This window comes from Meriones unguiculatus, chromosome 6 (genome assembly GCF_030254825.1).
Source record: "Meriones unguiculatus strain TT.TT164.6M chromosome 6, Bangor_MerUng_6.1, whole genome shotgun sequence".
In the NCBI taxonomy this organism is placed as follows: Eukaryota; Metazoa; Chordata; class Mammalia; order Rodentia; family Muridae; genus Meriones; species Meriones unguiculatus.
The window spans coordinates 120,893,707-120,921,408 of NC_083354.1; the positions used below are offsets into that span (position 1 = coordinate 120,893,707).

At 42.3% G+C, this 27,702-nt stretch overlaps 1 protein-coding gene and 1 non-coding gene across 4 annotated transcripts in view; both read right to left on the reverse strand.

Moving 5' to 3' along the window:
* Nsmaf (neutral sphingomyelinase activation associated factor) overlaps nt 1-27,702 on the reverse strand; it is a 62,319-nt gene that overhangs the window by 28,598 nt on the left and 6,019 nt on the right. For all 3 annotated transcript variants that reach the window (XM_021663933.2, XM_060385952.1, XM_060385951.1), the window contains exons 2-12: nt 20,913-21,002; nt 16,873-16,951; nt 16,710-16,777; nt 16,598-16,634; nt 13,244-13,294; nt 10,633-10,704; nt 10,161-10,208; nt 10,020-10,072; nt 4,919-5,048; nt 2,669-2,740; nt 993-1,101 (exon numbers count right to left, since the gene is read on the reverse strand). In XM_021663933.2, the coding sequence (XP_021519608.1) occupies nt 993-1,101; nt 2,669-2,740; nt 4,919-5,048; nt 10,020-10,072; nt 10,161-10,208; nt 10,633-10,704; nt 13,244-13,294; nt 16,598-16,634; nt 16,710-16,777; nt 16,873-16,951; nt 20,913-21,002 (809 nt within the window). The remainder of the gene's footprint in view (nt 1-992; nt 1,102-2,668; nt 2,741-4,918; nt 5,049-10,019; nt 10,073-10,160; nt 10,209-10,632; nt 10,705-13,243; nt 13,295-16,597; nt 16,635-16,709; nt 16,778-16,872; nt 16,952-20,912; nt 21,003-27,702) is intronic.
* LOC132655038 (U6 spliceosomal RNA) lies at nt 17,563-17,669 on the reverse strand. Its single transcript, XR_009592620.1, has one exon. It is a non-coding gene; the product is annotated as a U6 spliceosomal RNA (small nuclear RNA).

Below are 27,702 nucleotides of genomic sequence, written 5' to 3' on the forward strand. Positions count from 1 at the left end.
TGACAACAGATGACAATGACAGAATGAATAACACAGAGTTCTAGCAAGTGTGCCGAGTTTTGATACATTTTTAAAAACCATGGCCACTTGTGCACACTCCCCCTCATTCTTTTATGGAACCAGAACAAAACCATATTGTGCTAAATTAACTTTTTTTTTTTAAAGATTCTGAAGAGGTGCCAATTTATCTATATTTTATCTGTGATATCCAGAAAAACAAAACTGCCAATGAAAAAGGGGATTTTGCAGCAGGACTAATTGTCAAGCCAGAACAACCAGGAAGGCTGGTCTCCTTGGAAAAATGGCCTCTCAGTAAGAGAGCTTGGATCTAGAAATGATGGGATGACCCAGTTGTCCTTTGAGTGAGCAGACTTGCCATTTTGCTTAGAGAATTCTTTTCTGAATCAAAAACTCTTTATTGCATGCATTAAGTAATTTAACTCATATGCTATTTCACTATTTACATATTCTTATTTACTTTTTACAGAGTTTCTAATTAGCTACCAGGAAAGGCTTTCAAAAACAAAGCATTTCTTTATTTAGCTCTTGGGAACTCTCTGAAAAAGCTTGAGCAAACTTAGAAATGAGCTCAGACGAGAGGGAGTGGCAGCTGGAGAGCAGAGAGACAGAGTGGCATTCATCTACACACAAACATATCCTCCCACCTTAAAAAAAGCTCAGTTTTGGTTTTCATAAATTGAATCATGACATGATGACATAAAAACACTTGAGTAGACTCCCTGTGTAACCCACTCAAGTTGGAGGTCATTGAAATAGCGGAGCACTTAACTATATTCAACAAGAGCTTTAAGAACACACAAATGAACTGATACCAAAATGGATTTACATTTCCCTAGTTTTTAGGATAGAGTATCGGAGAACAGAACAATCTAACTACAGTGAAGCAATGTTTTCTTCTCTTATTCACTTCTTCAGTTTCTTAGGAGCTAAACTAGTTTCACATCAACAGCCACAAAGTGAGAGCAGCAAACCTAGGTAGGTGGCAATATAAAAATACAGGTCATCTCTGTCTTGCGGCTCGTAGAACTTTAGGTATATGTCAGAACACAGGTCGTCCTCTGTGCAAAACACCTCCAAACCCTAGAGATGCAGAAAGAGTAAAACAAATAGCACCATGTTCATCCTGAAACCACAGAAGTACACAATCTTGAGTCAATTCAGCATTTATATGCGTGCGCTTTAGACCTTGTTTACATTTATAATCTGATTCAAGGATATATGTCCCTATATTCATATGTGTCGTCTTGTAAAATTCTTGAGAACAAGAGGAACCTTAGGCTAACAATGTAATTCTCTTTACCTTGCCTGTCCTGGACTCACTCTGTAGAACAGGCTAGCCTCAAACTCACAGCACTCGGCCTCCCTCCGCCTCCCTGAGTACTAGGACTAGACTTGTGCCACTACACAAAGCATGGAATTTAAAATCAGATGACCAATGAACCTATATTTCTTTCTTGGACATAAATATTTAGCTTTCTTATATAAATTAAATAACCATGAAATAAAACAAATTAATAATCAAATAACACGTTCAATTATGGTTATTTTAAAGAAAATTACGATCTGAATGGCTGTTTTCTCAGCACTCAGGAGGCTAAAGCAAGAAATCATGAGCTCTGGGCCACTTGGGCTATGTAATAAGGCCACGTCTCAAGAGAAAAAAACAAAACAAACCACTATAAGCTTTGTGGGCATTGTGCTGGCAAAGTAAGATGGGCGAGACAGCAATGACAGTCCAGATGGGTCCTGGGTTCAAGTCCAATGTATTGGCATTCACTAGCTAGGGAAGTTAGGAAGTTAGGTCCTGGACCCACAGCTGCTTTCTGTGCAATGTACAAGGGCTGGGATGGAAATGAGCAAGGCCAACCAAGACTAATCTCTTCACTTTGCTGAGTGTTCTTCTACAATAAGAGCATGAGAGTTTTAATAGTACCTCTTTTCCTTGATTTTCTACCATCATCAGAATGGACATAAAATAGGTACAAAGTACTTGAATTTCAGAAATTAAAAGTACAAAAATGAGCTAATTCTAAGCTTCAAAAGAAAATGAATTTTTATTAATGCCAACTCAAAACACCCTGGAATCATCCACTCAAAAGCGATTAATCTCTGAGGTGCATGTGAGATGAATGTTACACACCATGTAACATGGTGTGTGCGTAGCAAGCGGAGGGGTAGGAAGAACTGGCAGAATGCTTTAATGGTTATCTCCTCTCTTCCTCGCTGAGCTCAGATGCTAGATTAAGCGCTGTGGCTGTGTGACTGTACTTCCCCACCATACTAAGAATCTCAGGGATCTTCCCGGTCCTACTCTGAGACCTGGCTGCAGTGGGTGCGAGGCAGGAGCAGCACTGGACAGCTCTGCAAGTGCTGTTTCAGCCTTAGCCAGAAGCTCTGGAGGAAGGTTCAGGAGTGAGAACCTCAAGAACCCTCTAGCATTTTGCTCTTTGAACAAAAAATATTTTCTGCAGCAGGACTCTTATTTCCAGAAAAGAGTTATTTTTTTCTTCTACCAATCTCTAGCTACCACGTGCTCATTTACAGTACACTTGGCTTTCAGGCCTACATAGGGCCCTGCAAGTCAATCGGCTTCGGCATGTCAGGTCTGTCAATCACCCACAGGCAACCACAATGCACCTGAACTCACCAAAGGCATGAGGCCGTGCCTCCTCTTGTAAATGCGCCGGACATCTTGGAGTGTTATCTGGACCACAGGTTTCTTTAAAAAGTGCAAAGACAGTGTCAAGCATCATCATTCTAACACATTTAGAGGCTGTTCTTCTGTGTCTTACAACAGGGAGGGAAAACACCACAAATCCTTGTCTTCCCAGGGCATTGTGGGTTGAGTACCTGGAGCAGATCAGGTGCTTCCCATTTTGCTCTGACATATTTCCCAACCCTTCTTTCTCCTAACCCTCCAAGGTGACCTCTGGTGAAAATGGTACCTTCATCTTTTAGGTTGCTGCACTGATACTAGGTGGTGTGGAGTACTCAAGAATGAGTAGAAATAATGATTCAAGGAGCTTTTACTTTTTAATATTTATTTATTTATTTATTTATTTATTTATTTATTTATTATACAGTGTTCTGCTGCACATATACCTGTACACCAGAAAAGGGCATCCAATCTCATTATAGATGGTTGTGAGCTACCATGTGTTTGCTGGGAATTGAACTCAGAACCTTTGGATGAGTAGCCAGTACTCTTAACCTCTGAGCCATCATTGCAGCCCCAAGAAATTTGCTCTTTAAAACAGCTTATCTGTCTGTCTGTCTATCTATCTATCTATCTACCTACCTATCTATCTATCTATCTATCTATCTATCTATCTATCTATCTATCTATCTATCTGTGTGTGAATCTCAGCATGTATGCATGCATGCACCTATGTGTGTGGGGCTACACTTGGGGCAGGGTCTCTCTCTGCACTCTCCACCTGGCTCAGAGCTGCGGCTACTGGTGTGTGGGGACACCGGGTGCTCTGTGTGTGCTAGATTCTAGCTCCAGCCCTGATGACTGAGCAGCGCATGCTCTTACCTACTAAACCATCTCTCAGGCCTGAGTTTTGTTCTAGTTTTTTTTTAAATACTAATTACCTTGACTTGATCATTATACATTATATGCATAGGTGATAATCACACTGTACCCCATTCACATGTACAATAATTATGTGTCAATTAAAATAAATGGGGGTGAGGTAAAATTGCAAAAAAAGAATTGTTTTATTTTCTTAGTGTTGCAGAGATTAAAGCTTATAAATGACAATATTAGGCAAGACTTTAAAATATTTTTTAAAGGAAAAACTGTTCTGATTCTCTGGAACTTGAAAACAGTCGTAAGAGAGAATCAAAATCAGAAGCTAGTATGTGCTCAGCTAAGAGGCCAAGCGTCAACAGCCCTGCTCCCAGGTGAAAGCCACGCTGTGCAAGTGAGAATTGCCCTGAAGATCCCAAGACCACCTGAAGCCTGGCCAGGGCTCTGGGGACGACTGCATTCTCACTCTGTCACCCGAGGCCGTGGTGCCATACATTTTTCTACAAGGTTTTGACCAAAACTAGTAGTAGCCAGGATCAGAGAACACCATGCCAGCCAGCCACATGCCACCACCTAGTGGACAGAATTGTAACGACACCATGTCCGACTTCAGTTTAGAGACAATGACCGGCCTGCAGAATTTCCACCACATATTCTTCTTCCAAAGAACACACTCCCTGTGGGTTAAGGTGCCCTGCCAAGTGTCCCAGCTGTGTGGCCAAGGGGATACGACTTGTGCTCCTTTCATGGCCTACTCCAAAAGGACCATCTCTGCGTAAGCAGCATGTCCTTACAAGTGTTAGTGTAGAGGCCTGAGTTTGTTAACTTCCTGGCACAGTTTTAAGACTAGAGTTCTTTTCAAAGAGAAGGTGGCTCCCTAGATTGCAGAAGGGTCCTATCGCTCCAGACTGGCATCTCTACATGACTCCACACTGGCTGGGAGAACCTTATACCACCACTCAAGAAAGACATAGAGCCACTGTCTGTGATAAAGGAGAAACAAGCAGAGCCACCCCACACTCAGACACAGGCAAGTGCACACAGGGGATCAAGTTTCTCATTCATTATAACACTTTCTTGCTGCCTTCCCCGTGTTTTCTAGCAGAACGATGCACATCCCCTGACTTCACCATCATCAGCACGGTGGTTTCTTTACACACCACTAGGAGCAAGGTCCTTCAGAATGGCTGCGTGTTCACCCGACTACACGGGGCATTAGGAAGTCACACCCGTACACAGGATTGCCAAGTGACTTTGACCTTCCCCAAGATGTGAGGGCACCACAACTGTGAAGTCGGGTTTCTGGAAAATCGAGCTGAAAGGCAGAAACAAGAACTGTGCGTGGCCCCGTGATCTACATACCGGGTAGCCGTTGAGAGGCTGAAAATACAGGTTGGTGTCTGTAATGCACACGTGCCCAGGATTCGTTACCAGGGGCGTTACCATCTCTGCTTTGCACTCCATATGCAGCTTTTCAGACACGTTTTGGAACCTGCAAAGATGTATTACAGCAAAGATAAGAAAAGTCAGAAACGTAACTACTGTCTAGGCTTAATCACATTGTAAATTTGCCTGCTATCTGTCCAAATACTACAATTAGTACAAGAAAGGTGTTAATAGAAACTGGCTGATTCAATAGAGTTGACATTCTTTTAGATGGCATAATGGAATCCTGGCTTTTTATTAACAGAAGAGGTCACATATCACAGAAACAAATCTCTCCCAAATGAACAGTCCCAAGGCTATTCCTATATCCATGTAACTTCCTACGTTTATTTCGTTAAGGTCTACTTCTAGAGCTGGGAGCAGTGCTGTGCACCTCTTTTGCCAGCACTGGATTCCAGAGTAGCCTGGGCTGCCGAGCAGGACCCTATCCTTAGCACGTTTACTTTACCAGATTCTGAACAAGTAATCACAATCACTTGAAGGTCAGTTTGATTTCTATATATAAAACCACTCAAAGATCCCCTTTCTACTCCTTAAATGCTTAACTAAAACAAAACAACAGCTCGTTTCTGATTTGTAACTTTAAAAAGTAGCATGGAAACAACTAAAGTACTAACATTTTAGGGTAATTACTGAGTTAAATAACTGGATTAAAAGTAAATCTCATGGGATAGGGAATGCCACCAAGTAAATCTTGGGGGCAGAGCGTATGCTTGTCATGCACAAGCCCTGGTTCAGTCCTGCCAGCAAAGACAAGAAAAGAAGGAAATCACTTAGTCCCAGGACATGACACTGGGACAAACCTTCCTCTAAGTGAAAATGTGGAAAATGGAAGAGACCGCTGATGTCCTCGCCTGATGATCAAAATCAACTGGTAAGTGGAACATTCCTCATAAGCTCCTAAAACCGATTAGAAACCCGAGCGTTCACAGACATTTAAATGACCTTGACTGAAACAAGGAAAAGAACAGGCCAGCAGGTCAGTGGCAGGAGGACAGTGGCTTCACAGGGCTAATAAAGTCTGTAGGCTTGGACAGCTTCAATGATTCCACAATCATCGCTGTCAGTTTTACACTTCTCTCCAGCACATAACAAATGAGTCAACAAAGCAGTCACTATGGTATATGCCTTGGGAAAAACTCTCAGCCAACAGAAAGGTAAGCACTGTTAGGGACAAGAGCTACATATGTTTCCTACCAGAAAACAGGAAATAGTCACCAAGATCGACCATATTTTGGGCTATGAGACAAATTCAAACAAATACCGGAAGACTGAAACATAGAACATATTTTCTGTTCAAATAATGTTAATTAATAATCAACAGAAAGACAACTACAAAATCCTTGGCTGTGGGAAAACTAAGCAACATACTTCTAGTCACCTATAGGCAAAGGAAAAACTGGCAAAGTTAATTACAAAATGGGTGACAAAGAAACCTGTGCTGGAGCAGTACTTTAGAGGGAGACCTAAGCTGAAGTGCTACTGTAACAGAAGAAAGTCTGATGCCTGCCACTGCAGCCTTGCTCTCAGCACCTAAAGGAAGCCTCCTTTGCTCTCTATGAGCTGCAAAAAGATATAAAAGTGGACATCAGTCTTAAATAAAATGGAAGAGTAGAAAAAAAAATCTAAGACAAGGGTCATTACTTGAGGTTAATAAAATTGGTAATCCCTTTACAACACTGACAAAAGAAAAATGAGAAAACAAAAAAGAAGTATCAATGCAAGGAAGGCACAAATATGCAGAAGTATAGTCTGATAGCTTCAAGAAGACATGATACATGAGATGGCTCACTTCTGAGACTCACAGTGGGAAAAGAGAACTGACTTGTGACAGCTGTCCTCTGACCTCGAGACGTGTCATTGTGTGCACCTCTAGTACATGTTTTTTTTTTTTTACAAATGTTAAAGAACACCAAGAAACACATGTATGATAAGTCAGATAAAATGGACACATTTTTGAAACACACAGTTTATTAAAATAGATACAAGAAGCAGCTTGCAAATTAAATAGTCCTGCATCTAATTTAAAAAAAAAAAGAATAATATCAGGGCTTAGAGGATGGAAAAGCTGTTAAAAACATTTGCTGCTCTTGCAGACAACTTGGGTTTGATTCCCAGCACCCATGTAGCGGCTCACAACCATCTGTAACTCCAGTTTTAAGGAAACCGAAACCCTTTCCAGGGTTCTCCATGGGTATCAGAAATACACATGGTATACAGACACATGCAGGCAAAACAACCATACACATAAGAAAAAAAAAATTTTTAAAAACATAAAAAGGTTAGATAAGCCTGGTGTTGTGGTCTGCACTTATCTCACAATGCAGAGGAGACAGAAGCAAAATGATTGTGAGGCCAGTTTGACCCACACAGTAAGACTCTATCTCAAAATAACAGTAGGCAAACAAACGAACTACATTAAGTACAATCCCTAAGAATACATCATATTTACATAGTTTTATCTATAAATTATACAAAAAAGTAAGCAAAAAATACCACCAAGCCCCATTCTTCTTGCAAACACGGGATCACAGAACACATCCAAACCCGTTCTATGAGCATTATTCGGTACAAGCAAAACCTTGTACCAAAACAATTATCAGAGAATGACAGAGCAATATACACAAGTAGATAGATGAAAAAACGCCTGACAAAACATCAACAAAGCAACACAGAGGGTCACACACCGTGACCTTAAATAATATTTTTACATGAATACAAAATTCATTTAACACTAAAAAAATCAATACAATTTATATTAACAAAATAAATGAAAAAAAATGATGTCCATAAGTACAGAAAAAAATTGGTAAAACCTGTACTTCTTTTATTGAAAAACTTTCAGCAAACTAAAACAAAAAGGAGCTGTGACAATGAGTACGAAAAACCTACAGCTGGCATCTTTCTTAAACGCTAGACCCTGTTCCCCACAATATCAAGAATAGGGGATGCGCTCAGGAAAAGATGGCAGAAATGCGCTCAGGAAAAGAAGATGGCAGAAATGCGCTCAGGAAAAGAAGATGGCAGAAATGCGCTCAGGAAAAGATGGCAGAAATGCGCTCAGGAAAAGAAGATGGCAGAAATGCGCTCAGGAAAAGAAGATGGCAGAAATGCGCTCAGGAAAAGAAGATGGCAGAAATGCGCTCAGGAAAAGAAGATGGCAGAAATGCGCTCAGGAAAAGAAGATGGCAGAAATGCGCTCAGGAAAAGAAGATGGCAGAAATGCGCTCAGGAAAAGATGGCAGCACCTCCACACCAAACGCCTAACACTGGGGAGAGTGAAGCGAGGGACGAAGGGAATGCTACAGAATCCTTCATTTGAAAACCTAAAGCTTTTCCAAATTAAAGAATTTTTAGGAAAATGTTGGGGACCAAGTGAACAAATGTGAATTGGAGCTGTGTGTTAGAGGATGTTGTAAGTAATTGGATTTGACAGTGATACTCAGGACTGCAAGGACAACCTTTTAACAGACACACGCCTAAGTACTTGTGGGACAGTGTCATGATGTCCTGTAACTTAGTGTCAAAAAAGTTATACTCAAGCACACAAACACATGCATGTATATTACATTATATTATTCTTTCAACTTGACAGAATTTGAACCTTTTCAACATAAGAAGTGGGGAAAACACAGTCCTATTTCCTCAATAACAGGTATTTCTATTTCTTGAAAAATCTGATGTAAGCTTATGTTTGCAAGTTTACTTTCACTTTTTAGAAAGAATGCACATGACCGGAATTCATTTTACACCACCAAGACTCCTCTCTAAATCCCCCAGCATAACATTTTGGGTTCTGGGCAAGTAAATTAAAATTTTCAAAGTGAACCACCTTTTAATTTTGGTAAGATTTATTTATTTCATTTTATGTGTTGAGTTTTGCTCACATGTATGTCTGCGCACCACATTTGTGCCTGGTGCCCTAGAAGGTCAGTTCCCTAGAAATGGAGTTACAAATGGTTGTACACAGCCTGGTATTAATAGTTATTATAAAGATAAAGTAATACAGAAGAATATGAAATGAAAATATTGGCTTGTAGCCCACATCTATTTAATATAAGGGAAGAAATAAACAAGAGACTAGGATAATAAAAAAAGCACCACTATTCTCGGAAAAGGTACTGTGTGCTTAATAAGCCAGGAAAATCAATGGAAAAACCATTAGAACAGTAAATGTACTCTCCCAGTCTCTGTGGGGAATGATAGGAAAGTGCAATTTGAAGGGCCAAAGAAAGAATCTCTAGAAGAACTGACAGTGAAGCTAAAATCAGAAAGCTCAGTTAGCCAGGAGCAAAAGACAGGCACATTCTAAGCATCAAGGGGCTAAGATGAAAGAGCAGAGGAAAGAGAACACGAGGGAACAAGAGAGCATGACAAAGGCCTGGAGGGCAGAGCATACACGAGCAGAAGGATCTGCTCCCCTTGCAAGCAGCCAGAGCCCAGACCTCATGAAGCTGCAGCCACCTGGAGCAGTGAGCAGAGGGCAAGCACCGCCATGGAATGGGCTGAGACCATGGCAGTATGTCATCTTGTACACTGTATCTTTCAAGAGTCAAGCGGTGCATGTGTCCTTTACACAGGACACATTTTAGTGCATCATCACGATCAGAGTGAAGATGAAGTGAGGAGGGAACACCAGCACTGCGAAGACGGACTAAGCATTGCTATGGTGTACTGGGGCAGTCATGGTGGAGAAGACAAGTGAACAGGCCACAGAGATGACAGCAGTAGGTATACACAGGCTTTCTAAATGGCAGGTGTCAGGAAGGAAGAAGCTCTGATAGTTCTCATTCTTAGGCTAGACCATTCCCTAAGAAGAGCAGGTTCTGAGTAAGATGATGACGATGGCAGCAGTTTTGTTTGTTTGCGGTGCTGGGGCCAGACCCAAAGCCTCATATGTGTTAGGCAAGTGCTCGCCCACACCCCAGCCCACATCAGTGTTGAACATGCTGAGAGATACCTACAGATGGAACTGTTCACTCCATTCTAATCAGAAAACAAAATTTTGAAAGCTTACCTATTTTTGTCAAATGACGTTCTAGCCAAACGTGACTGCAAGATAGCTGTTATCTATGAGAAGAACCGTTTAAAAACATGGATGTGAGTATACCGCGTGAGAATGAGAAAAGTTAACTCCTTATCAAATTGGGACACTCACCATGGCCATTTGGTCACCGAGTTTGTCAAGACAGGATGCCCTGTGCAGCTACAATGTTACAAATGCACACAATTAGTTCTCCTTGCAAGGAACAGCAGGCATTTCTTTAGAAGCAATGGAAAAATACTGATGACTTGGTCACTTAGTAGCAGTAGAGATTCTGGAATGTCTGTGGCTTTTCCTAGTTAAGTTTCCAAATTCAGCATAGTCAAGTAAATTTACAGCATCTTTAAAAAAGTGACAATTTTTGGGTAATATGAAATATGAGGTTAAAAAAGTAGCATCTGAGTAGATGTGTTCGTGCAAGTTTTTAATCCCAGTGCCAGGGAGGGAGAGGCTGGAGGGAGGCCAGCCTCAGCTACCGAAGCTCCTGCCTCAAAACAAAAGTAAAACCAGAAACTAAGGATTGTGGCTCAGTCTTAGCTCAGTCTGCTCTGCCTTCTCTGGGTGCCAGACTGAAGGACCGGCTTACCTGTAACAGTGTCTCCACAACATCTTCCACCTTCCCAGAAACTTCCAGTTCAAAGACGTACTCCATGTTTCCCTGGCAGGACAGAAGCAGCAGCATGTCAACCTGATGCTTGAGAAGCGGGTCTGCAGCAGCTGCCTATCCTGCACATTTCTGCAGTGTCCCCAGAAGGGAGAGCTCCAGGGAGCTATATTTACAAGATCCAGGGCTGTTTTGTACCTCAATGCCTTCCATGCACTGGGACTTAGTCTGTACTTCCTGTTCTCCTTCCTTGAGGGGCAGGGGTTAGCTTTACGTTGGGTCTTTCTTCTTTTGTAATGTAACCATTTACCTTACATTCCTCTTACTGCTGCTTTGCTCCATAATCTGGCATTCTCTCTTTGTTTTCAGTTGCCATACAATGTTTTCAAGTTTCTCTTTTCATTTCTTTGGTACACTGCCAGCCTGAGAACGTGCTGTCTAGCTGTGCCACCAGTGGCTTTGCAGCTCTCTTTTCACCTCCCTGCGGTGGGACAGTGACTTCAGTCTTACTTCTGTGATGGCTTGCTCTGTGACTAGCATGTGATGTGTGTCACTGGTGGGTGGAATGGCCTGTGCTAGAGCCACGAGGTCCAGCTAGCCTCCAATGTTGGCTCCGGACTGACATTCTTACTGGGTGCTCTTCTCATTGCTGAGTGTGGTGGCAATTTCTCACTGTCACTGCACTGATGTCTAGGTGGCCCTTCAGCTCCCTCAATATTCACTTCATATGCTTATGTGCTCTGAGGACAGGCATACATGTACATGTCGGCTAACTTTTCATGTCAATTTGACTGGGCCACAAAACTGCAAACATATCTCGTTGTTTGCGTATGTCTATGAGGGAGTATCTGAGTGAAATCAGCACGTGAACCACTATACTGAGTAAAACAGACTGGCCTCTTCAAAGGAAGTGAGGCTTGTCAGCCAAGGTCCAGAAAGAACAAAAGACTACAGATAAAAGAAAGAAATTCCTCCTTTGTGGCTGTCTTCCTGCAGGGACACTGGGCTTTCCTTCTCTTCCTATGTAAACCCATCTTACAGTCTTGGCTCTCCAAGACTGGGCGTCTACCTCATCATCTCACCTGTCAATTCCTTGTAATAAATTCCTGTAACATTCTTCTGTCTCAGTCTCTCCCATGCACTACATATACATATGTGTGCGTGCATGCACACACACACAGACCCATACATACATAAGTTTAACAGCCTGATGATCTGTGTCCTACAGAACCAGCCCCCCCCCCCCCCGCAATGCCAACATTGGGGCTGGCACTTGAGCTACAGCTCTGTACTTTGGCTGGTCTCAGCAGAGCTACCAGAGGAAGGGTACCCAGGAACAGTCTCACCTTGAGAGGAGGGTGGTCTACTGCCCATGGGGGCTTTTGTCACAGTATAAAGGCAATGTCACAACAGGTTACATGGCAAGACTGATTTAGCAGGTAGGAAGAGACAGTCAAACACAGTGCACTGGGCTGTCAAGCTCCTGGGTGACCTGCACATGCAAGTTTTCTTGTCTGTAGAACTGCGTAAGCAGTTTGTGTTTCATAAACTGCTGGCTAAGATACTACAGACTGGCCCGCACATGGAGCAGACTCAGCACGCAGGCCTGGGTTCGCACAGAAAGTGTGGCTTTTATAATTGCAGAAGTGTCGTTACAAGGTGCTAGCTACACCCTTTAGGTAGCAGTGACCTCACGACCTCGGTGTGCTGTAGGGTAAAGGCACAGAGCAGAGCTCAAACACCTATGTTTCCTTGATAAATCCACAACTTCCACCAAATTAACACTTTATGAAAGCCTGAGCTATCAAATACAGTGTATATTATAAACTCTAAGTAGTTCTTAGAGTTTTTTCAGTAATGTTAGAATTTAAAATGTTAGAATGTAAAAATTTCTTAGAGATACTTAGTAAATGTTCTTATAAATTTGTACATCCCAATTTTAGTCTGTTAGTTAATCAGTTTCTTTCTTTCTTTCTTTCTTTCTTTCTTTCTTTCTTTCTTTCTTTCTTTCTTTCTTTCCTTCCTTCCTTCCTTCCTTCCTTCCTTCCTTCCTTCCTTCCTTCTTTCTTTCTTTCTTTCTTTCTTTCTTTCTTTCTTTCTTTCTTTCTCTCTTTCTCTCTCTCTCTCTCCTTCCTTCCTTCCTTCCTTCCTTCCTTCTCTCTCTCTCTCTCTCTCTTTCTTTCTTTCTTTCTCTTCCTGTGTATGAATATTTTGCCTGCACACATGTCTATGTACCATATGTGTGCAATGCCTGCAGAGACCAGAGAGGGCACCAGATTCTCTAGCATGGGAGTTACAAATGGGTTTTAACTACTGTGTAGGTAACAAGGTAACAAACCTTGGCATTTGGAAGAGCAGCCAGTGCTTAACTCCTTAGCCATTTCTTTTCATTTCTTCCATTTCTAATATCATCTCTAAGGTTCTGCTATTAAGGCAACATGTCTGTGGAACATTTGGGTACTTTTGTAATAACTGTTAATATACTTTGATGTACTCAGTATTAACATATTTGATTAAAGATGTCAACTATAAAAACCTTATTGTCAAAAATCACTGCATAAATTTCCAATAATATGTGGAAAACTTTACTTACCCGTTCTATCTTATATGGTGCAACAATATTGTGTTCTTTAATAAAATATACCTGAAAAAGATAAGTCAACACTGAAATAATAACCACAAGTTTTCGCTACAAAAATTTCTATACTATGATTTCAATGTTTAAATTGTTATACGATCTCTATTTGCAAAGGTACCTATATTTATATTAGTATGGTTTTAAGGTACTGACATTTAAATAACAAATATTTCATTAAGAAGAGAATCATTAATAGGTGGGGTTCAAGATGTCGTGTGAATGTTACCATTTGTAATAAGTAGCCAATCAGGTAAGAGAAGGAAGCTTGTCAGTCTAGAAGCCAGTTTCCTAACAAATGGGAAAAGCAAAGGCACGGTGCTATGATACATTCAATGACATCAAGAGACATCTCCTCCCTCGAGGAGAGTTGGCACGTGATGTTTGCACGAGGTCACCGCTCCACCTGCATATTAATAACTGTGCAGTATGAGCACCACCATCTGCCAGAGTGCATCAGCTGCCTGGACTATCATTTCCTGCCCACCCCCCCACTCCTGGCAGCATCTCAAGGGCAGTTGTCATAGCAGGGTTCAGAATGCAGAGCCTGGCCCCTCCCTATGCATCTTCACTAACTGCTCGTAGAACAGTTAGAGAGCCCTCTTCCATTTCATACAAGCCACAGGTAGCCACCCTGCTGGTCTCACATCCTCCTCTGGTCATTTGTCTGACTTTTCTGTATTAAGACTTTTTGCCAGAGTATTTGTGACTTCTCTTGGGCCCGTCACGGGCTTTTATCCCACTAAACTAAAGAAGCCACTCCTCTGAGTCACAGGAGGCGCTCGAGACCTCCAGGCCAGCAAATCCCATGGCCAATTCTCAAGCCTCCTTGGTGTCCTTCTGGGAGTTACGGCATAGCTGCAGAAACACTGTCCATGTGGCGCACAGCACTCCTCCTCTCTGCTCCGCCTTGCCTCCCTTCTGGACCTGGTTTTCTTCCTAGCCTCCAGCACTTGAAAGCCAGAGTCTTGCTTTCAGAACCCATCTGTCCATAATAACCAGTACTGGGGAAATGGTATCCAGCCCCAGGGCTTAAAAATTCATCAGAAATTCCAAGTCTCCAATGTGTCCTTCTGACTTCAGCTTCATGAACCTAGACAAGAACACCTTGGCATCTTCCCATGTCTCTGGGAGGCCTATAAGCAGCCCATACCTCACATTCTCAATCAAGCTGCTCCTCCCTGTCTGCGATCCCACCCTCTCCTTTTATTTCAGTAAAAGGCACCACAATCCAGCTAGCTGAAAGTCTTTCTGGATTTTTCTCTTTTATACACCACGACTAAGTCATCAGCACATCGCCAGGCTTTTCTTCAGAATATGTCAAGACAGTGACTAGCATTCACCATCCTGACACAAAACACCAGGGTTTCTGAATGCCCTCTGGCTCTCCTGGCTCCACCTGTGACCCTCGTCAGAAGCATTTCAAAGACATAGACATCAGGTCAGAGTCCTTTCCTTCTAGCTCCCCAGTGGTCTTTCACATTTGCCCTTCACTCTGAAGCCTTACTGTGGTTCAGAGGCCATCATAACTGTCCCTGCTCCTGCGCCAGCCTTCCTCTAGTGCTCTTGTCTGAACCTGTGTCCTGACTTCACTCACCTCCTGCCTTTCATGATCACTGCCTGCTCACCTTGCCGGCAGTGGTCAAGTCGCTCTTTCTCTGTGAGCCTGTTCTAACCACTCTGTCTAAAGCAGCACAGAAGGGTTCCCTAATGTGCACCACACTTCTGTCCTGCTTTTATCTTCTTCATAACACTTACCAATAACTGACACTGGAGGACAGATTTGTTTCCACCTCCCCTGCTGAACACGTATATGGTTTAAAACTAATATTTATATAAAGACACAATATACACACAAACATGTTATTCCAATAGCAACAACAATAACAAAATTCTGAAAGCAAAACTCTGTACCAAAACCCATTTCTGAGACTCGGTAAAAGTCTGGGCATATGAAGCTTAAAATAATCCTTGAAGGAGTCGCTTGCATCTCGGTACCCTTGATTTTGAATTAGTGCCATCTGAGATCTCTTCCTAAAACTATTTAAGAAGGAAGGACTCCGAGCTTTACTTCTGGAACCAAGTTACTAAAACTTTACTGGGATAGGTAGTTTTCTAAAGGAAACATTACTTTTAATTACTTCCTTGAAAGCTGTGGATGGCCTGCAATAAGCTAATGATGCAATAAGAAATACCCATATGAGCACACAGGACGAGGGTTAATGACAGTGCTCCCTCCACAGAGCACCAGATGATGGTCCCTGTTTGCACCTGGACATTAAATATAGAGTTGAAGATAGTTCATGATTCTTCTTTAAGAAAAATGAGGTTGAATAGAGTTCATTAATCTTTTCTTTTTTAAAATTAGAATTACAAAGGTACTAACAAAGTTACTTAATCTAAAATTTCATGGATTTCATATGATAAATGTCAACACAGGTTAAACAGAGCTCTATGAACACAGGGTTCAGTTATTCCAACAGCAGGGGTCGCTCTCGCCTCCCCCCCCCAACTCCTGCAGATGCTCTAGGCACTGTCCTCTGCAAATCTCTGGGCTCAAGTACGTTGTTCCCCACAGATTTCCGGCACGCATTTGATCACAGCAGGATGTTTCTCTGGACCCCCTGGCAGTACACAGAACTAGAGCTCTACACAGAGTCTAAACCCAGATAACACATCCTTTGGCAGAGAAAGAACTTGAAGTTACAAACCAAAGATAGGCCTGTGCTCTTTCTTTACTTTTTTTTTTCCTCATCTACAGACTAATTAATGAGATGCCAGCAGAAAAACTACATTTCAATTTGTCATGTGATGCCAATACTGCTCTTGATACAACTGTGGATGCATGTGAATACTGCATAGATCTGGAATGAACAGAGGGCAATAGCTCAAGTCATTCCTGATAGGAGAGCCTAACCTTCCAGAGGCATTGCTGGGCTGTCATGTGTGAGGTCACTTATGTGTCCTGGCCCTGGCTTCCCACCTTTATCAGCGGGCGGTCACGGAACTAACTGTGGTGCTTTCATTCCAGCCTCCCGACACTGACCTCCGGGGACAAACTGCAGTTCTTATACTTAGTAAGTATGGAGTGTCCTGTGGGAAAAATCTTATCTTTTAAAAAGTTTATTTCTCGATCACTAAATTCTCAAGACATTTAAACATTTATTCCAATGGTTTCCAGTTGATATTTATATAAGTGAAAAATTTCATCATGAAAAAAATTGAACATACTCATGCATAGAAATTGTCACACAAGTTTGGAAAAATACATGCTAACATTTTTAGTAAATATGTTTACTAAATACTTCTTACCTGACTGAAAATGAGGGAAATACCCCAAGATTTTGCCCTGAAATGCAGATTAAAAATCATCAGACATAAAATACTTTTGTTGAAGTAAAATTAAAAGTAAAAAATTACATACTTTCCAAAGTGTCTATTGGCTCCATTTTCTCCATGTTTTCCTATTTTTAAACAGTCTCTCAAAGGAATCTGGATAAAATTGAAAGGAAGGTTAGAAAAACAAGCAAAGATAAAAATATACACACAATTAGGAATGTTTCTGCTCACATTTAAAATGCCTTTACCTTAAGAATGGGCTGGGATATAGCATCTGGTTCAAAAATCACTGATTTTGAACATATTTTTAAGGAGCCTCTGATTTTCCTAGGAGCCAGAGGAGAAGAGATTATTTGAAGAACACCAGGACAATCACAAAAGTTATTTATTTTAACTAGAATGTGGATTGCTAAGGTGTCAGCTAATAGAAGCTTGACAGTTGGAGAAAGGGCACAGCAGAAATGAAAAGCCACCACGTCCCCATATCTCCACACTGAAACGTCACATGCTGAAGTATGGCTTTGCTTGTCGAGTGCAGCTCCATAACCCCATTAATTATTATTCATTACTATCACTACTGTTATTATTATTCCAAGTCTTTACAACTGCTCTCCAAAGAAACTAAGGCTCAAAAGCACTGACACATGCTAAATCTGTGATGTTTTCAGCATATTCATTGGCTTTTCACTCTCTCAATCTGGAAGAACTACTCAGAAGACAATATTAAATGGGTACAATTAATTAACTAAATCCATTGTTTTTGTTTTTGTTTGTTTGGGTTGGTTTTGTTTTTCTTTTTAAAAGCACAGAAAAACTAAGTTTGAATTTTACATACAAAATACCATAAACAATGATTTTGAGGTATTCAGAGAAAAAAATCTATTTCATGGCAGTAAGCAATTTTTTTCAAGTTCTGATCCAAACATGCTGCTTTATTCAAAAATATGGAACGCTTCACAAATTTGCATGCTATCCTTGCGCAGGGGCCATGCTAACCTTTTCTGTATCGTTCTCATTTTAGTACGTGTGCTGCCAAAGTGAGCATGGCAGTAAGCGATTTTAAAGCCTGTGTGAATGTGATATCACATAAGCAGCTGTGGGGCTGACCACTTCCTTAGTTTCTTAGGACATTTATGTCTTTACTAAGTTTTGAAAATTATATTCAAGTGACTTTAAGGCTGTTAAGTTGGGCCAATATACATCACCTTTACTTTCTTTTATTAGTAATGAAACCAAGATAACAACTTACTATGAAGTCAGGCATTTATATACAAGTACAATTTTTATGATCTCACACTTTTTCTCCCATTATCATGTCCATGCATGTGTGTGGGGAACATCCATGTCCATATGTGTGTACATGCATGTGGAGGGCTGTGGGTAATGTTACACCTTGCTCTTTGAGGTACGGTCTCCCCACAGCACCCAGAGGTCATGGATATGGTTAGTTTCACTAGCCAGCTTGCTCTAGGGAAACAGGCTCTCCTGTCTTCTAGGACTGGAATTGCAGGCACACTGCTACAATGGGCCAGTAATTGACATGGTTCTGAGGGTCTGAATTCTAGTCCTCAAGAGTGCATGATAAACTCTCTGACCACTGAGCCATGTGCCCAGCCCTTGCCTCCTTTAAAACCATTTCAGTGGCATGTGGCTATGTTTCCAGTCCTTGGTTGGTATCTGGATGAATGCTCTCACTCCAGTGCTCTGGAGTCACACGTCACACTATTTTAGCTGAAGCAACCGCAGTTGGCCCTGTATTTCCAAGGTTCTATCTCCATAAACTCAACCAAATCAGATTTTTTTTTTGTTTTAATTTTAGAAAGTTCCAAAACCAAAACTAGGATGTTCTGTGTGTCAAACACTGTGCTAAACAGATGGGGATGAAGCGCCATGTAGGCTGCTGGGTGCCGCACAGAAGCACAGATGTGTTAGGTAAACAGGAAGATGCTCGAAGGTTTGCACGCAAACACTATACCACGTTCTGCAAGGGACCTGAGCATTCAAGGACTTGGGTATCTGTGAGAATCTAAGGAGGAAACCTGTGACTCTACATCTGTACATAACTTAGAAATCTGAAGTGTCAACAGACAGACACAAACCACTGAGAAATGCAAGCGCTAATCTGAGAAGCCCTCCAACTCCCAGAGCAGCACTCTGTCCTCTTTATGGAAGGAAGTTTACCGGAGCAGGTAATCTTCACTACTCAATACATGCACTGAATGGGTGATCAGGCCCATCATACAGAAGGCTATAATTCAGTTTACAACTCTGCTTTCTCATAGGGTTTTGAAAATTTACATGTTTCATGTTAAGTACACGAACTTTTACTATCCAAACTTAACAAATAGTAAGATTTTTTTTTTAGTAGTAAGACATTTCTAAGTCTAAGCAAACAGAACAGAAAATGCCCACATACCAATCACCTTCCTTTAGCATTTGCCAGTAGGTGGTCATTTTGCTTCTTATCTGAGCCCCTCCTTAAACCCTGCTGGGCTCCATACAGAACTCTTACCAGAGACACAGCACTCTCTTTTATCTTTCTAAATTTTTATTGATTATTTGGGAATTTCACATCATGAATCCCACGCACACTCACTTTCCGTCCTCCAGGTTCTGCACCCATCCATGACCTCCTCTCCCCTCCAAGAAAAGAAGAAAAAAAAAAAGTCCAATTTGTGTTGCCCATGTGCCCACTGGAGCATGGTCAAACTCCCGGTGTCCAGCCCCTTAAAGAAAACTGTGTCTTCCGCACATGCACCCCAGCCAGAAACCACCAACTGGGCAGAGCTACACTTCAGTATCCTTATCACAATTTTCAAGAGTTCTCTTCGATGGTGTTCTGTCTAGGCTGTTACTTTTGAAGGTGGGGAGTAGGGGTTGTCACAGAAGCAAGCAGCACTCTTAATAATAGGTCTATCCCTAAAATGTTTTCATTTCATAAATGTATTTTCATAGCCTGTTTACTCAATTCAAAATCCAGAGTCCACATTACATTTGATTGATGATATTATACTCTTTCCTTTTTTTTTTTTTCAAGACAGGGTTTTCTGTGTAGCTCTGGCTGCCCTGGAACTAGCTCTGTGGACCAGGCTGGCCTCAAACTCACAAAGATCCGCCTGCTTCTGCCTCCCAACTGTTGGGATTAAAGAGTGCACCACCACTCCTGGCTTACCCTTCCCATTTGTTAATATAAAATGATTTCTGTTGTGCTTGTGCAATACTAGCACAGAAACCACATTTTCTCGAGGATTCCAGATGAGAGCCCTCCCGCTGCAACAGTGACCTCACGTGCCAGCTCCATAATGTGGCTTCCTGCATCTGTGATATTCCTTTACCATGTTCTTCCTTTACATTATCCACCAGATTAGAACAGATTCTGTTGTTTCATCTGACAGTGCCTCACGGGAGGGACACATAGTGCCTTCACATCAGCAGATACGAGAGACTTGAGGTGAGGTTAATCTTGACATGCCCCTGGCAAAGCTTCTCAGTAAATTCCCACCTAATGGTTTTGGCAGCCCTTGAAGATTACGATATACCATGTAATTATGGTATAGTCTCTACAGAGAGCCAGATGGATGTATCTGTATAGATCACACAGTCACAGAGCAATCGAGCATGGGCTTCATGGAAACAATGGCAGTGGCTGCTCCAAAACAACTGGTCATATGCCAGTAAGAGCCAGTGGCCATTCACTGGGCCCAAAGACTGCATGGACTTTGCTGATGCCCTCATATAAATCCATCGCTTCAGCAGGGGGTTAAACTCTCTCACTCCATTGTATTTACTAGCTAGAATTTTTCAATTAAGAATAACTTCATATTAATCAGCAATTTAGCGACACTAAGTATAATTTGTATAAGAAAAAAATTCAAAGACAAATAAACATGCTTTTACTCATAGCTTTCAGAATATTGATGCAAAGCAACTTGTCTGTTTTTAAAGGAGGAATTAATAGTTATGCAGAAAGCAGATCTGGCTCTGGTTCACACTGTAGTAGTTATTACTTCATTTTGAAGGGGCATGACCTGCTCCATGGTTTTATGATCATTGCTTTACTACAATCCACTACAACCCGTATCAGAGAGCAAGGCGCTCTGTGTGACCAGAGGAATACAGGAGCAACGTAACCAGACAGACCAGAGCCCTGATCGGCAGCCCCACAGGAGCCGCTGTAAGTTATGCCACAGTCTCATCACCTACCTACGGAGAGAGAAGGGGGAACCCCATTTTAAAGATGGCAGGCCTTACAGTCTGTTAGCGGCCAGAGCTGTGTGAGGTTGCTCACCTTTCCTTGGGGCTGCCCTGGTGCTGAACATGGAAGGCTGTGTGCTGTTCAAAGTAGTATTCCTCCAAGTTGAGCAGCAGTAAGGAAAACCTAGACAAGGAAGAGAAAGACAGCTTCGTGTTGCATCTGGTTTATAGGAATGGAGAAGACTGTGCACACAAAATGCCTGCACCCACATCCCCAGCCCGCACTCCCCTCTCCCCTGCCCCCAAAGGAGCCCTTCATAAGGAAGATGCACTCTCCTCACACAAATCCCTAACTGAGTGAAACTGCTTTTGAAGACCTTGCTTTCCACCCCATGGGATTTTCATGTCACTGTCCCCTGATGGCACAATCCAGGCTTCCCTGTCCCTCCCCTGCCACACAGGAAACCATGTCCCACACTGAGTTCAGTTCTCATGACTCTGGTGAGGCAGTGCACTCTAGGAGGTAGGTGTGAAGATGGCTATAACCACCCTGATGTTTTAGATACCACACGTGCTTAATAAGTAAAACAAGTCAACTGAGTTGTATAATTCCTTGAGTGTAAGCGCTCTGAAGTTTAACAGGAAGACACGGCAGAAATGTAAAGAGGTGAGGTGGTTTAGGAAAAAGCGACTGATGCTCAAGCCCGGTGACCTGAGTGACTTCAGGTGCTCAGGGAAGGAGATGACTTACTCCTGAGAGCTGTCCACTGAGCTCCACACTAGGACCGCAGTGTGTGCACATGCACAGCAGTAAAAAAGGAAAGTAATAATTTAGTTGAACGGCCACAGAAAGAAGTATAAGGCCACCAAGTACAAGACGCATGCCCCATGAGAAGGGACTACGGACAGCATCTGGAGTCACAGAGAAAGCGTTCAGACAGTGTCAGACTTCAGACCAATACAGTTGTTCTGCCGCCCTGAAGGAAGAGATCTAGATTAAAGGTGGAGTACGCAGGATATTGTTTATTTTGTGTCTTTCTGGATCAAAACTAAGATGTGAATAAAATATTTTTAAATGACAAGCCCCAAAGAGGACGGCAGACTAGAGAGCTATCATAGCGAGGACGAGATGGGAGTCAAGCTGTGAGAGGCAGAGAACAGATGGGAGACTTAGCCGCACTCGGAAATCAGTACAGATGCTTCCCAAGACAGTTCCACGCAAGAAAACCAATGCAAGCACTCACTCCCCCAAGCACAGTACCTGCGGGTGTCAGCTATCAACAAGCCACTCCTAGATAGGAGCTTCTAATGTGAACGAACAAGACCCAAACGAGCAGAATAACACAAACTGAAGGACGAGAGACAACACAGGGTCAGAAGAAAAGGTCAAAGACTAATGGATACTGTTATAAAAACAAAACATGACAGTGACAACCGACAAGCAGGAAGAATACGGGCTAAGGACTGGAGACAGCACAAGGAACAGAAGAAAAGGTTGAAACGCTCTAATTAACATCCTTGAGTAATGAGCGTCTCTTCATTCAAAAAACAACCAAAACCCAAAAACCTGACTCATGAAATTAAAATGAATGAGTACGGAAACCAGTTTTGCGGGCTAAGCTTTATTGATCTGACCTCCATTTTAAATTCTTGTTCTCTGAACAAGAATTAGTCATGAATTCGGTTTAGCATATTAAAAAATTCTCCAGCATATTAAAAAAAAATTAGTCATAAGCTAAGCTTGCCAGGGCATAGCCTAAACCGCTGCTGGGTCCATCTGAATCCAGTACAGTCAGGAGTGTGGGGGCGTTCCTTTGATGTATCAGGTGATGTCCTAGAAGGTGCTAGTCGGGAACTCACTACTTATACCCCCTAATTCAGGTTGTCCTCAATGGGCTGGTGTGCACGTCCTCCTGTTCCTTGCTGTCCCCATTCCTCCCACAGAAAGTGGAAAGCAGAGGAAGTGTTCTTCAACAAGACACGTGCAAGATTTTCTGGCACAGCACTTCCAAAACAGCTGTTTTCCCACGCAATAATTAAGATATATGCATGCCCACTTTTTAGCAGTAAATCTATCATAAATTAATGGTTTCCTTCATTTATCAGTACTTCTATTTTACAAGAAATGCAAACCTACAGAGAAGGAGTGTAACCAAAGCCTCCTGCTTAACATTAGCTGTTTAAGGGACTGTTTTCTCTGAAGCCCATACTGGTATCTGCTTTAAATACTTTCCATGTAAAAATTGTTTCAATTAACTTTCAACAATATTCTATGGAGTAAAAAAAACCCAATACTTAAAAAACTTCAAAGTCAACTCTTCTGCAGTTTCATGATTTTGAGCTTTCACGTGTAAGTGTTACATAAAACCACGAATTACTTCTCTAAAAGACTTGTGCCCATGGTCCTGAGTAGTCTTAGGGTAGCCCATCTTTATAGTGTGGGTCATTTTCTAGGCACATTTCCTCGTTCAGCAGGTCATTATTTAAACACATGTCGCTCTATCCTCACTCCACCTGAAATTTAAAGCATAGTCATATGCTTGACACTTGAGCAGTTGTTTCACTCCAGTCAGCCTGACGGAGAGCGTGCATGCACACTGACTCCACAGTTCTTCCCAACCCCTCGACAGCAGGCCCGCAGAGTTTACAGTCAGGCCTGTGCCAGCTTACACACGTAAATCTAGCACAAGCTCAGTGGAAAAAGTGCTCTGACACCTAGCTGGCACTGCGCAGGACATAGGAAAGCCGCAGTGTCCAGGATTTGTCAACCACACCCTGAAAACCCAAACTAACCCTCAGATTAAGCCAGGCTGCCGTGCTCCTACAAGAGAGGTGGTTGAACAAACTGTCTGTGTAAAAATTCAACAATCAAAACAAACAGGAAAAACCTTTCTTGGATTCTGAAATAAGGAAGAGATTAAGAAAACAGGTAGAACAGAGGACCACACATGGAAAGGACCTAGATCCCCCGCTCAGATGTAACTGCTTTGCAGCTCAGTCTCCATGTGGATCTCTGAGTGAGGGAAGCAGGGGCTGCCTCTATCATGAACTCAGCTGACTGCTCTTTGATCACTCAGCCCTGATGATGCAGCCTTGTCAGGCCACTAAGGACGAGGATCCAGGCAGTCCTGATGAGACTTAACAAGCTATAGGCAGATGGCAATAGTGGAGAACTCCCTCTCTCAGTGGACTTGGCGAAGGGGATGTGACAAAGAGGGAAGAAGGGAGAGAGTTGAGGGAGGGGGTTTCAATCGGGATATATAATGAATAAATTGTGAAGAAGAAAAAAAAATTTTTTTAAAAAAAGAAAGGAAACAGGTAGACATACAAAGCAAGATTACAGTTGGTGAAACCACACTGGAAACACCATCACACCCTCAAACATTAGCAAAGTCTGAAGAGAGTTGTAGGGGCAGAAACAGCAAAACTTGTCCTTGTCCATCCTAATGGTCACACTCAACACTCGCATAACAAAGGCAGGCACGGAAAAGAAGAGCTTAAAATTTTTATTTAATCAAAAGTTTTGCATGACAGGAGAGCCTTTGCAAAAATCTGGGGCAAGTGCCTCCCTCTTAGGCTTAAGCCCATGAGACACGACAAGGAAGACAGCTGTCTAGTGAAGGACAGAAGGGTGCTAGGTGGAACCAACAACAGCTCTGCTCAGGGTCCTCTCCACCTCCAGAGTGTGGTCGGGACCTTCACAATGAAGGTCTTCAGAGAAAACAGAAACTGCCCTTTCTAGTTTCTGTGCTTGGGTAAGGGAGAAGGGCTCTCAGGTTCTATGAGACAGCGTGGGGAAGGCGAGTTTGGGACATATGACTCACTTCAGAGGAGAAGGGCATGGAGGCAGGAGGTCAGAGACCTCACTTCTGAAGCCTTTTCAGCTCTTTAGTTCAAAGTGCTTACCATGCTAAGACCATATTCTGCAGTATTCTTTTCAGACTCTCAATAGTTACTTAAATTAGATTTCATCTAACTATACGAACATCAGTCTTAATTTTGTGCACACACACGCACACACACACACACACACATGAAAACCAAAGAACAACAAAACAAACACTTTATCTTCTGCCCAAGTGAAGATTTTTTTTTTTTAAGCTAACAATGAGCAGTCTGCCAACAGAGACTAGAGCACCAGGGCTGCACTCCAGTGGTAACCGGAGACTGGCAACAACTTCCTCTTTCCATGATGTGTGAACAATCTGTCCATCTAGAACTATGGCCAGCTAGTGCATACATGCTCTCAGAGTTCCCAAATGACTAGACAACTAAGTTCCAAATCTCAAGCTCTCTGCCTTTTTCTGTCAGCAGACCCCTGTGTCCTCTGCACCTTTTCACACCTCATGAAATTCTCTTTTAGACAAAGATCATTGCAACTCGAAAAGTATGAAAGAAGAGCTACTTTCTTAGTCCTAAGCCCATGGGGTCCTGCCCAATAGCTAAATACATTCTCATTTCAAACACAGCTTCAAAAATGTGGTTATTTGTTTGTTTGTTTTGTTGTTGTTGTATTTAACCTATAGAAATTATTAATGCCTCCATTCAGGGGAGGCTCTAATCTTCTGGAAGCCAGTTGTAACTTCTGAACTCAGCTTGGAGGGACAATGTTACATAGCCATTTTGTGTTTGCTTGCTTTGCTTCCTACAACTCCTCAGGAAAGGTAATCTGGACTACAGGGTCTGAATTATATTTTTGATGATATGCATACTTCTTGAGTGAAAATGTTTTCCAGAACTGCCCAGTAATAATGGATATATTTTTTCCACTTGAAGCTTTCAATACTACTTTCTCAAAAATCTACGTTTTAGGTTTTTTATTCAAATGGGTAACTTTGCAATACTGATTTTTCTGAAGGTTTTTTTCTTCACTGCTACTTGGTTCATTAATTTCCTCTTAATGTTCAGAATTAAGTAAACTAAATTCCCAAGCCCCGTGCATTAGGATAAATGAAAAATTGTAAGAAGGGAAGTGAAGAACTGTAATTAGCTCAACGAAGCCTCTCAGCATTTGTCACTGTTGCCACTTCCTGTTTTCTGGTCTGCCCCAGGTACACAGCTGTCATTTTTCCATCCACTGACTTGGCTTGCAATGAATGAATACAAGTATGTTATCTATGTTCTTCCTTCCAAAGAGGCCCTCACTGTGTGGACCCCACTCACTCTGGTCCTGAATGACAGGAATTTTGCTTCATGGTATCCAGAACTCACCACCTCTCCTAATGGGTTGATACTTTTGCATAAATCTTCAGCTTTTCAGCCCTGGATTCTAATCTCAACTCCCATCCCCCAAAACTTCAGTGACACTAAAACACACACTTCCCCTTGTCCTAGTTTGCTTTCTGTTGCTTTGATAAATACCATTACCAAAACCTACTTAGGGAAGAAAGTCTTATTTCTGCCTACAGGCTACAGCGTTCATCTGGAGCAGTGGCTCCCAACCTGTGGGTCGCCACCCCCTCAGGGGCTCAAATGACCTTTTCACAGAGGTTGCCCAAGAACATCAGAAAACAGACTTACATCACAATTCATAACTTGAGAAATCACAGTTATGAGGTAGCAATGAAAATAATCTTATGGTGGGGGTGGGTCACCACAGCATGAGGAACTATATTAAAGGGTTGCAGCACTAGGAAGGCTGAGAAACACTGGTCTAGAGAAACTAGGGTACAAACTCAAGGCAGAAACCTTAAGGCAGGAACTCAAGAACCTATCAGAAAAATGCTGCTTACTAGCTTACTTCCAGGGTCATGAAAAACCACCTTTCTTGTACAACCCAGAATAACTGTTCATCATACCATTGCCCACAGTGGGCTAGGACCTCCGCCATCAGTTAACCATCAAGGAAATGCTCACAGGCCAATCTGGAGGCAGCAGCTCCATCCAGGTGTCTCTAATTAATGTCAAGTTATCCATAGTCTACAAATTTGCATAGAAATATCTGAGTGGTTAAAGAGTATTTCTAGTTCCTGTATCCGTTGGCCCATGTAAATTACTGGTTCCTCTTCCTCTGCAGAACCAAGTTCACTATTTCAGCTGACTTTTGTAGTCCTTCCCCTCCACAGCAAGTCTAATGCACCATGACTTAGCTCGACTCTAAGAAATTATACTCTCTTCTCAACTGGTGAGATAATTACTTCTGACCCACTTCAGCTAACAAAACGCCTTCTGTTGACCCTACCGATAAAGCCCGGTGCTTCTAATTTCAAGTTTCCACAGCCTATGAGGATAAAAGCATGAGGTTATGGGACAAATTAAATAATAACGATTAGGTATACAACAGATCTTATATGAAAGAGGTTTATTAGATGGATATGAAGAGAGGGAGAGAAGGAAGCGAACAGGATATGATGGGGGAAAGAGAGAGGAGGGCGCCCTGACAGGGAAAGGGGAGAGGGCCAAGAGAGGTCAAGAGAAGGGGAGCAAGAGAGTGGGGACCAAGAGAGGGACCACATGGCTGGCTGGTCCCTTTAAGGGGGAAGGTAACCACACCTTCCAGGTGTGGCCACCTGGCCAGGGACATCATAAGTTACTAGGCAACCCAGAAGCAGGCTTGGTTCCAAAATCCTAACAAAAGGTAGACATACTACCGATGCTCTTACAAGTCTTTCAGCTTTCTCACTCATCAAGACTCATAGCTGTGTGGGCTGGGTACTAGAGCTCGGTGGTGGAGTGCTTACCCAGCATATTCAGGACGCTGCATGCAATCTGCAGCACCTGCACACATGCACAAACACAGAGCCATAGCCTAGGGGGCTCTGGGGATGTCATCAAGGTAAAGAAGTAGTTGGAAAGAACAAGCAAACAGACAGAAAGCTTGGATGTCAAACTGACATTATCTTGAGCATCTTCCACTTTCATGAGCACACAATCATCTAGGAATT